Here is an 11,123-nt window from a genome sequence, read left to right as displayed (position 1 = left end):
AAATTAAATCAATACCAAGGGATCCAGCATTGAAAGCCAAAAAATGTCTCCTAGTGAATATTTAACTTATAGTCTGCCATTTTTGAGCATGCCAAACGAGAATCTCCCGAAAAAAAAAAACAATAAAAGCCGAACAGAAACTTGGTAGACACGAGTCAATGAACATAAGACATAAAACACATTGACTCGAAACTAATTACAATTTTAACTTTCTGCAATAATTTTCTGCATACCATAAATATTTGAACTTCCGTTAGACCTTTTTCTTTCTGCAACGAAACTACCAATAAATTTTGTAACCGGAGCTAAGTAAATAACATTCTAAAACCTATTTTTGCGCCTTTTACATAACTTGGAAAAAAATCGTTTCTACGGTTTTTTTTTTTAAATAATATGTTTTGTTTAACAACCACACTTTTTCCATCGCCAACACGCCGCCATTTTTATATTTGTGCCTCAACTTATATTAATTTTTAACTCGTTTTTAAGTTATCGAGTTATAACTTATAACTCGAGTTATAACACTTAACTCAACTTATAAATTTAACTTGAGTTACAACTCTACTCGAATCATAACTTAAACGTTGACTTAAAACTTAATTATAATTTATAAGTCGAGTTATAACTTATAACTCAAGATTTAACCTATATGGGTATCAACTTGTGTGTACATAAGCTAGCTCATGAACAGATGTGTTCAAAACATCGTTGGACTCAGGGTCTCTTTGTTTGTATATCCGAAAGCATGATGACGTTTTATGGTTTCATTACCTGCATTTAGTCAATTTGAGATAATAATGTAACGTAATGTAATGTGATATTATAAATACGAGATACTCCTTCCATAATTATCGAACTTTCATGCAAATTCATTATAAATCCAGTGAAATAGAAACAACGTGCGAAGGTTATAACTCGAGTTACAACTTCTAACTCGATTTATAAGTTATAACTCGAGTTATAACTTGAAAACGAGCTAAATTTTAATTTAAGTCGAGGTGGCTTAAATATGCCACCGTATCTGCCTCTTCGCGGTTGCATGTAATAGTAACATAAAAAATATATGGTAAAAAATAAAAAGGCTTTTAAAAAAGCAGCAGGAATGTTGTCTTCAAGAACGCGTCTGGGATTGTACAGATGGATGGTTGTGTGTGGATGCAAGAATGTAATGCCAGTCTGAATGAGAGTATGAGAGACTGCATGCTATCTGGATATTCTCTCATTGTTGTTGTTTTTATGAGTAAGAGAAACCTGATTTCTCGGTATCCCAGATAAAAACAAGGTGTTTAAGTTGCGAAGGAAGAGAAGTATTCATGCTAGATAGATTAATGACACAATATTACAAGCTGTTTACCAAAGATCAAAAATTCATTTTTCTCAGGAATGAGTTTTATGTTGTTGTAGTTACCACAAGCGATGCATATGCTTACTACTACTGTCAGAGTAGTACCGAGAAGAATAAAATCATCAACGTGTGCGACAATTTCGGTTGTGCAAGTCGCTCCTTGTGTGACAAAGAACTCAGTTTTCATAAGATACCTTTTCAACGTTCTTCGTTAAAAATGGTTGCAAGCGATCAGAAGATAAAGGACCTTACCAAAAGATTTTGGGTTTACGTCTACTCAAAACACTTCACTGACGATTGTTTCCAGAGGGGGTAATGAGGGTAAGATAAAGTTCATATGGATTTCTTTAATGCAGAAAAAAAAGATTTCTTCGTATTTGCATATATTCATGGGTCATCAAATCCATGCTATTGCATATTTTATGTTCGCTTTTAATTTATTGATGTTAATTCACTCATTTGTTCCCCTTTTCCATTAAATTTATAAATTTTTCATAAAATTTCCTTAGATCGACGTCCCATTAACACTATTTTCTGTTATGTTTTTTAAAAGTTTGCGGTGTAGATATAGTACAGATGCAGCGACAGAATAGATCCCTGCCGTACTCCTTGTTTTAGAAGAAACTTACACGATTTACATTTAGAATACGATACAGTTGCACTTCCCGATTTATAAAACAAAGAAATCATATTGACAATGTTTAAATGTATTTTTTTGGGGAAATACAATTTTTTAAACAAAACGTTTCAATTACAGCTATCAAATACTTCTCAGCATCTAAGCTACAAAAATATACGGCTGAATTTTTTCCAAAAGGGATTCACTTATGACAAATTCTGCATGAAACGTAGAACTGCTACTTTCAAAACCAAATTGAGGTGAGTGACTGTTCTTTATATTAGGTGAAATGGCTAAGATATGATATTCAAGTACTTTTGTGAAAATTTGAATAATTTTTGTAAGACTTTACAAGTGATACTATTAAAGATATCGACATCGATTTAGAATAGTATTTTAAAATTTGTTTAACCATAACTAGTCGTTAGCCCGTGGAAAAATCCACGGATTCGCCCGTCCTTTCAATTTACCCGTCGCAACAAAGTGGATAAAAATATATCGCATTTGATATTCGTGTTTCCGTGACATAATTTTCTAACTCAGCGGGGGTTCCGCGCAGAGACAGACAGACGGAATACGGCTATTATAATAGAGATAACAATTCGTTGCTACTGATGTGTTTCAATGTATTCTCTGCTGTAATACCATAAGAGCTTTTATTAAAAAACTATACTTTTTCCTATAATCTGCTAAGATAACTACTATAATACCAAGCAAAAAAGTATATTTCACGACTAACTACCTATATATCTTTCTAACAACATTTTTGCAGAAATTTCATGGCTGTATGGGGTGAAAATAAGTAGGTTTTAAATGTACTTTCTAGTAAACATCAAAAATAACATCTTTTACTTGAGATAACCATGAATATTTTACGTACTATAGTAGTAACAGCTTTTTATAACCTTTGTTTAAACTTCTTTGAACTAAAGAAATATCTGTCATAACCAACAACAATATTTTTTCATGTTTTGAGTTCCTTTTCCACAACATACTACCAACTTCGAACGATAAAGTTTGTTATCATGAGATGGCGCCAAATTTGAATAAATATACAAACCGGATATGTGATGGGGTTAACTGTAGCTAGGGATAAGTGATTTTACAAAATTCAAGTATAATTTTATCCAATCGAAAAAAATATTTTGTACCTAAAATGCATCTGGTTAGTTGGGAAGTGAAATGGATAATCAAAACAGCTACCTACGTCCAGTTGGCTAGCTATTAACACAACTAAAAACTTTGCTTTTCTGATAGCTAGCTTTACCTATTCTAGCTAGTTTAGCTAGCTTCTTGGTGATTAGACAAACACATGTGCAGATCATCTAACCAGCTAGCTAATCAAAATACAATAATTCTTACCTTATATCAAGTATACTATAATATAAACTACTCTGGAGTTCCCACCAGCAAGCCAACCTTAAAAGAAATTCCCCACAGGCACAGCCAAAGGACAAGATTCGTACAACATTAATTCAAAATGCTTTTGGTCATAGTCCAAAGCTTTGGCCAAGGAATGTAGAATACTAGAAGATCGTGAAGATCAGATTATTTACAATTTGTATTCTTATTAATTATAAACGAAACGAAGCTTTCCTATTGGCCTTCTCAGGTAATAACAATGACAGGGTCCGGGCAAATATTTTAGCCTAAAGCCTAAGTATCACAACCCCGTGCATCCAGCCTAGATGCGCTGTCTCTCCCTGTATCCCTCAAGGCTATTTTAAAGATTCCGCCTCGCGTAACGGTCGGCGGAAATCTATAAATAAAGATATGTTTTTGGAGATCTGCTAAACAAGTCATGATTTTTCAATAGTTTAAATAATCTCTACGAAATAAAAAAAATACTGACTATTTAGAATATTAGAATACACCTTTCCCGAATTTATTTTCTTTGATGTGCCGCCGCTCTTTCTCAACTTTTTCAAAGAATGTGAATGTAATTTTCGAAACCCTCACATAAAAATTAATAAATCGTGAAATTTTCATATTCATACATCAAACAAACAACCTGCTACAACAGTTTTTTAATTTTGTACTAATTAACCTTTGCTCAAAGATGAGGCTTATTAGTGCAAGTCGAAAATTAAGAAGGCTTTGACTGTAACAATGATGCCACCAAAACAGCACTTTCCAATGTCGGATTAAGTTGAAAATTTATACATTAACCAATTTACTGATGCTGAAAATGATGTTAAGGTCAAAACATCAAAATTCCAAAATTTTAAAAAACATGTAATTAGGAAAACGAGTCTTAAAAAAAATTTTAATAGCGGCTAATTGTGTGATAAATTTAAGAGGTCAAAGAATTTTTGAATTAAAACTAGGACTAATTTTACCAGTTATTGTAAGGCTTTTGCTCTGACGATTAAAGATCTTGCGTAGTACAATCAGCAGCATAAAAACTAAAATGGGGAAATGCAAAATAAAAAATATATTTCTAGAGGAGAATAAATCTCGGAGTGTGTCATCTGTCAACAAAGAAAAAGAATTTTTTTGACCTTAACCATTGCTTTGAAAATATATATCATTGCAGGTGTTATGCTGCCAACAATAATGACTACACGAGTAAAACTAAATAGTGCATAAAAAAATTTGAGTGTGACCATAGCGTTTTTAAATGGGATAAGTACACTTAAAGAACTCTTACAACAGACCTTGGTGCGAGTATGTTAACAAGGTTGACTTTTTAAATATATCGATTAAACGTCGGCCGAGAAAATAAGGGCTGCTTGTGCAAAGTAAAGCGTTTGACAAGCCGGCGTAATAAAGTCAACAAGTTGGAAAATTCACAGATAATGAAATATTAGGATTTTTATTATCTGATGTGAAATAACAGTTTCTTGATAGCTCGAGGGTTTACTTGTGCATAGTATGTTACAGGGGCGGCAAAACCAGGGCCCTTTTTGAAAAAAAACAACATGTGAAGGAAAAAAAACAGCGTTGATCAATAATCTAAGACTATACTTTAAATGTTCCCCTTCTTTAACTTTTTAAACAGATCTTGCCGACCCTGTGTCGTGTATCGTTTTTTTATATATATTTGTGCATCATATATTGTATTTACAATATATAGTGAACATCACGTCAACTTATGGTTACAAACTATCAGCGCATCTCACAGTTTGCTTTTGCCTTTAATGCAACTTTTAACTAATTCTAAAACCTCTTGAGTACAGCCATAAGACATACTCACTCCATGAGCTGAATGACCGTAGTTATGTATCACAGGAACCGATTTTACTCCTCCTAGAGGTGTTTTGAACTTCCAAATTTCTTTTTCCAATCTAACAGTGGGTCTGGATGGACGGAAACCCACCCATTCGCTAACCATTTCAGCATTCTTGAGACTCGGTACAAATCGTTGCGCTTCTGAAATTATCCATTCTCTATCTTCTACTCGTGGTTTTGGCTCTATGCAGTCTTTTTCTTTCAAACCCCCGAGTACCACGGTGTCCTGGTTAACTAGGACATGTTTGGATCTTCCTTTATCATCGTTGTCGACATGTCTTATAAAGCTTTTCACCCAAGGAGCCTTCATTCGGATCAGATGACCTCTCACTGGTTTAACACTTTGATCATTGACAAGATATCTTGCACCTAATCCTGAACAATTGATAATCATATCATAGGCTTGTAAATCGTCCAAACATTCTATCTTCTTCTCTATTAATTTGCCACCTTTTTGCTTAAACAATTCGGCGATCCACGGAATGTATTTCCTACATTCTATAATCACAGTAGTCAAAAGATATCCACTTTTAATTTCATCTGGAAACTGAAGAAGTTCAAATTCTTCCAGCTTACGGTGATTAAGTACACAATCTCTCCAAGTGGATATTTCCAGCTCTCCTTTGCTACTAAGATAGTAACCATGGACAATTGAGAGTCCCATTTTGTGTGCGTTTTCGCTTTTTCTTAAAAGATTATGCGCATAATCCACAGTAGCCTTCACCCATTTGTTTACCTTTTCTCTTGGATTGTTTTCAATAGGAGCACCAACACATATTCCTGCAGAGCCATCACTTGTTGTGCGAGGGGCCATTTTTTCAGCGTAAACACTAACATCAAAGTGAGGAAATTCTTCTTTGATGAAATAAGCTGCTGACATTCCCATGATACCTGCACCAACAACTGCAATCTTCATTTTTCTAAATAGCGTATAAAAACTGTTTGTAGCAATTGTTGAAGTTTCTACGCTGTAGAATTCGCACTCGCGGGAGCCGCTTTTGAAAAGTTTAGGAGACGTGGCATATGGAGGCAATTAATTACCAGACTTCTAAGTATGAATTATTTTGTATCTTAAAACCTGTTATCTTTTCAGGCGATAATCAAATTCAAACTCTCTTAGACAAAAAATGAGGGCTCTACCGTTGGATCAAGCCATTCATATACTGCATATATTGCATGTTGTTTACTTTAATGGGATAAATTTTAGTGGGGATTTAGTTTCGCGGTTGAGCTTATCCGCGAAATTTTAGCATTTCGCAGAAACTTATTTTCGCGGATGAGGGATGTTCTAATTTTTCGCGGGGACTTAATTTTGCGGATGAGGTCATGATAGCAAGAGGTAAAATAAGTTGTCAAAAGGGTTCGGGGCCGAATGGCACTGTCTCATCGACCCTCGTTACACCGGTCATTTCTACACCGACCGAGACAAAGCGTAATTTTTCATTTTAGCTCAAAGCTCTTTCAACAAAACTATAACGTCGGGCAAAATAAACACAACTAGATAAAAAACGAAACGAAATCGTTAATCAAAAGCGTCAAACGCGGTGCGAGAGAAGTCAACATCATCTTTCATCTCCAGAGATCGGTTTATATTTTGAGTCTTCATCCGATTTACCCACCACTATCTAAATTCGTTGGGTGTAAGAAACTTTCAATTGTTCATCCGTAAGGCTGGGAAGAGAACTCAAATTCGGTTGATCATCTGCATTAGAAGCTGGGAGCAAAGGATATATATCCTGGAAAGGTCAAGTGATTCGCGACCTTCTACACCAGCTTTAAGCGCTTCAGTGTTACCTGCTGCTTTCCAGGCGTTTTTAATAACGTTCTTGCCACCTTCTTTTGTCATATTGTATAAATCCATCATCTATTGAGATTCAAGTGGATAATTTGCAATAAGACGGTGATGTTATACAGCGATTTACCTTCATCTGGTTGCAGACCAATCTGAGCGGTATACCAATCTTTAAAATTTTTACGTGTGTGCTTCTTTGTGTAACCATTTACAATCAAATCCAGAGGTTGGAGTAAGCGCGTCATATTAGCAGGATATTTTTTTTCTCATACATATCTAAGACTTCTTTCGTCATTTGTCCAGTAAAGACATCCATATTGACTAAGGCTTTTTGATCAAGTGATAAATTTAATAACTTTTCTTGTTCTTTAATAACTTTGTCTATGTACAGCTTGAGAACTTCTTTGACCATTTTTGAAACTTTATCTACGTTACTGTAGTGAGTTGTGTTGAAACTCAAAGATTCTTGTTTTTGATTAAATCTTGCGATGCAGGTTCCCTGCCAAACGCGACAAAAAAGAAAAAGAGTAAAGATTCGTCTGCTGTTCCAACCAAGAAATCGCGACGAGATAGTGACATCAAAACGATGTTTTTAAACGGTGATGTCAGAGCCGGACCTACGCGTGAAGACAGTCGAAAAAAACTAGCGAAACTCAGGTAAAATTATATCTATTGTACTTCCTTAAGTAGTTTTTAAAGTCGCTTTATCTCTATAATCATTAGAAAATATAACACCTGCTAAAACTACAATCCTGGCCAAAATTGTTGATAACATTTCCAATGCAACATAAGTTCATAAGATAAACAAAGATGAAAGCCAGTGAAGACAATCGCTGTCTATGGGTTGAGTGACCAGCTGCATTTTTCAAACTGTGACAATGACTAAATTACAATAATTAAATGATTAAATTTCGCGGATCGAGCAATTTTTCCAAATTTTCGCGGATGGCCTGTTTCCAAATTTTTGAAGGAACATATTTTCGCGGATAGTACTCAAATACTCGAAATCCGCGAAATTTAATCCCCGCGAAAATTTATCCCATTAAAGTACTGTCGCGAAGAACAAAAGTTTTATCTATATTGAAAAATATTCAACCTTTTAAAACGTCACATTACCAATGCAACCTTTCAGTTAAATTCATATTATAATCACTACCCTACTAAGAAACGCTTTTTTTTAAACAACACCCTTTTCCCCTGAAAACTCTTTCGCTTATTCGTTTTTCAGTAGTTATAAAATTATTGTCTTCTAAATACTTTGTGTTTGATTCTTATATTTTTTACATTCTTTACCTAACTAGCTGTTTCTTTTGCTTTTCTCTCATAAATAATTGTTGCAAATGTATCTGGGGGGTTCAAATGTAACAACAGATTCGATAATCTGTTGGAATGTGCCTGGATACGCAACAATGTTTGACTTGCGAATGAAATTTTTAAGAGAGCCTATTCTATTCCAAGGCAAGTCACTGTTTCTGCAATGGTGACAGGCTGGGTTGCCTATTTTTCTTAAATCAAAGCAGCAAAGCGGGATTTTTTTAATAGACATGCCTAAATGCTCTTGCTACTATAAGCGCTGGATGTGTGACATACTATCTACCCGTACTAACCGCTTCAACTGCTTTACTGTACATTTTTGACCCCAATGCACTCCACCTAGCATGTAACACCTGGTCGCACAGCTAGTTTATTATACTTTTAAAAGTATAATTAGCAAGTAACAAATATTGCAAGAATCTTCGTCGTATGCGGAACACCAGAAAAAAATTATGTTACGTTTAGTATACATTTTTTATACGTTCAGCCAGACCAAAACAAAAAACTTTAAAACTGTTAAAAGGGGAGCTAGTTTTCGTTTTATGTTACGTAACGTTTATAATTTTCTCTCACAACACTATTATTGTGCGATTAAGTCTACGATTTTCCGCATTCACATGAAATAAGGAAACGGTAGCATCGAAACTTCTTATCCCATAATTAACATGATAACATGTCATAAAATCAATTCTTCTTAAACGCAAGAAATAGGTACCTAGTCAGGCAGATAATGATCAATTAGATCATAGCTACACAACCTCCTTTCCACGAACTTTTCATCTTTTGATAACCCAGACGACCCAAACACTATCAAAAAGCAAAAAAGGTCCTCAAAACTAGGTTGAATAGCTACATCTTGTTTAAAAAATTGTAGCAAGAAGAAACCATACTTTTTAAGGATTTTGTCAACATTTACCATCAACCATTATGTCGCTTGCTTTTTTATAAACAATTTCCTGCTTGTGGAGTGTTGATTCTGGCCGTTTTCATAAAAATTTTGTGTGTTTTATAGTTACACCTTGAATTTTTTCATTTTTACAAAATGCAACCATTTTTTCGAATTAATTGACGCTGAGCAAAATTTGATTTTGAAGAAAAGATGTGTTTACAAGCTTCAGGGGAGGACTTCTTAATATATATTGTTGCATTTTTGTTGTTACTCAAATTAAAGTGTCTAAATTTTAAGTAGTTACATAAATATTTTATGAATCTAAAATTTAAAGAAATTTTCTCATTTTTTCGCATATTTGATGACGTCATTGGCAAGAATGCTGACATCAGCATATTTTACAAAATTATTATTATAGGCATGGGCAACACTTGTGACTTCCTACGAGTGTTGCCATGCCCAATAAGCAACAACTGTAGGGGGAGGTTTAAATCATATTCCAGATATAGCTAGATATTTTTACATTTAAATTATAATAACTGATCAAAGTCAACCTTAACTATCAAGAAGGCTGGTTTCCACTTATCTGGATCGGAGCGTACCAGATTTAAATCGAAGCCTGACCAAGGTCGATGATTGAATCATTTCGACGAAAAATATTTTAAAATGTAAACAGATATTTACCAATACCAAGTAACCGCTAAATTGTAACCATAACTCAAAAATAATATTAATTTATCTTTTAATAAGCACTTTTGAGCTCTTTATTTTCTAATGTTTTCAATATAAAAATGTATTTTTTTTTATTTTTATTTATGAGACTCAAATATTTTTGAAATCCTTTTCGTCGATCCAAAATAGCATTCGATATTTAAAAAGTGTCTTATTTCTTGTTTAATTACATTCATTCGTGTTAAAATCTTTAAAACTTAATGGTTTATAAAAGGATAAAAAAAATCATGCCTTCTGCTCGTGGGTAGATCAACTCTCGCTTCGAACCTGATCTGATTCGGCATAATCCAGATACCGGAAACCAACCATAAGGTAGCCAGTATATAATCAAGTCAATAATAAGTTGACTTATACAGTTTAATAATACAAAAAGCAGGTACATACTGTATGACTAGTGGTTTAGAGGTTTGTTCGTCTGTGCTAAAAATCTTCTTTATTGTGTTTCTTGACCTTCAATGAGAATGTTTCTGTGAAGGATGACTGGGATTTTTTTCCTTGTAATTAAATATTCAAAATAATGCTCGTTTAATTATCCGCTTAATTATACAGTACACTGTCATAATGCAAATAGCATAGGCTACTTAGTAAGTACTGTTGGCAACAAAAACCTTTGTTCTTTAAGAAAAACACGCATATGTGAACGCAAGAGGCGTAAAGCTTCAGTCCGACGGGTTGAAAATATCTCGCATGGATGTTAATTCATGGAATGCATTGCTGTTTGTTTTTTTGTTTTGTTTTTTTGTTTGTTCGACTTAATAAGAAGAAATCATGCTTAGAGATTGTTTATAAATGACGTTAATTGCTGGAAGGAGGAAAAGTATGCTAAAGTTGACGTTGTTAGATAGTGAAGAGAAGAAGGAGAAAGAGGAAATGGAACGCTACTGTTGACGTCAACGTTCATAATTTTAAAACTTTGAAGTTCCTTATCAAAATGCTTTACGCTGAATGTGATCAGAAGCGTAGCGAAAGTCTTTTCGTGTTGCTCTTTTAACTTTTGTCCGTTGGTTTTTCCGCTCACGTGAAGCTCGTACATTTTTCTTGATTTTGAATTTGTATAAGCAGATCTCCATTTAAAAGGGTCTCTTTCCAAAAGATAACGTAGACTTAGTCTTATCATCAAAGTTGAACAGTAATGAGAGACCAACTTCATTGAAATAGCCCGACACAAGTTTTTGTTATAAGAAACACCCTTTCATGGTTC

General features: G+C 34.1%; 1 protein-coding gene across 1 annotated transcript; it reads right to left on the bottom strand.

The window, feature by feature from the left end:
• Positions 1–3,682: 3,682 nt before the first annotated feature.
• LOC130621230 (D-aspartate oxidase-like) lies at positions 3,683–6,801 on the bottom strand. The gene is made up of 4 exons (XM_057436542.1): positions 6,737–6,801; positions 5,157–6,115; positions 4,304–4,369; positions 3,683–3,723 (listed from the first exon to the last, which is right to left on the bottom strand). The coding sequence occupies exons 1-4, from the start codon at positions 6,799–6,801 to the stop codon at positions 3,683–3,685; spliced, it is 1,131 nt and encodes a 376-aa protein (XP_057292525.1).
• Positions 6,802–11,123: the final 4,322 nt, after the last annotated feature.

This window comes from Hydractinia symbiolongicarpus, chromosome 12, assembly GCF_029227915.1.
Source record: "Hydractinia symbiolongicarpus strain clone_291-10 chromosome 12, HSymV2.1, whole genome shotgun sequence".
NCBI lineage: Eukaryota > Metazoa > Cnidaria > Hydrozoa > Anthoathecata > Hydractiniidae > Hydractinia > Hydractinia symbiolongicarpus.
This window is presented reverse-complemented; position numbering and strand designations above follow the sequence as displayed.

Coding starts and splice junctions, on each gene's coding strand:
- LOC130621230 (XM_057436542.1), bottom strand. CDS start 6,801: ATGAAGACTCAAAATATAAACCGATCTCTGGAGATGAAAGATGATGTT. Junction 6,116..6,736: donor GTTGACTTCTCTCGCACCGC/GTTTGACGCTTT, acceptor TACGCTATTTAG/AAAAATGAAGATTGCAGTTG. Junction 3,724..4,303: donor CAAAAGCCTTACAATAACTG/GTAAAATTAGTC, acceptor CTTTATTTATAG/ATTTCCGCCGACCGTTACGC.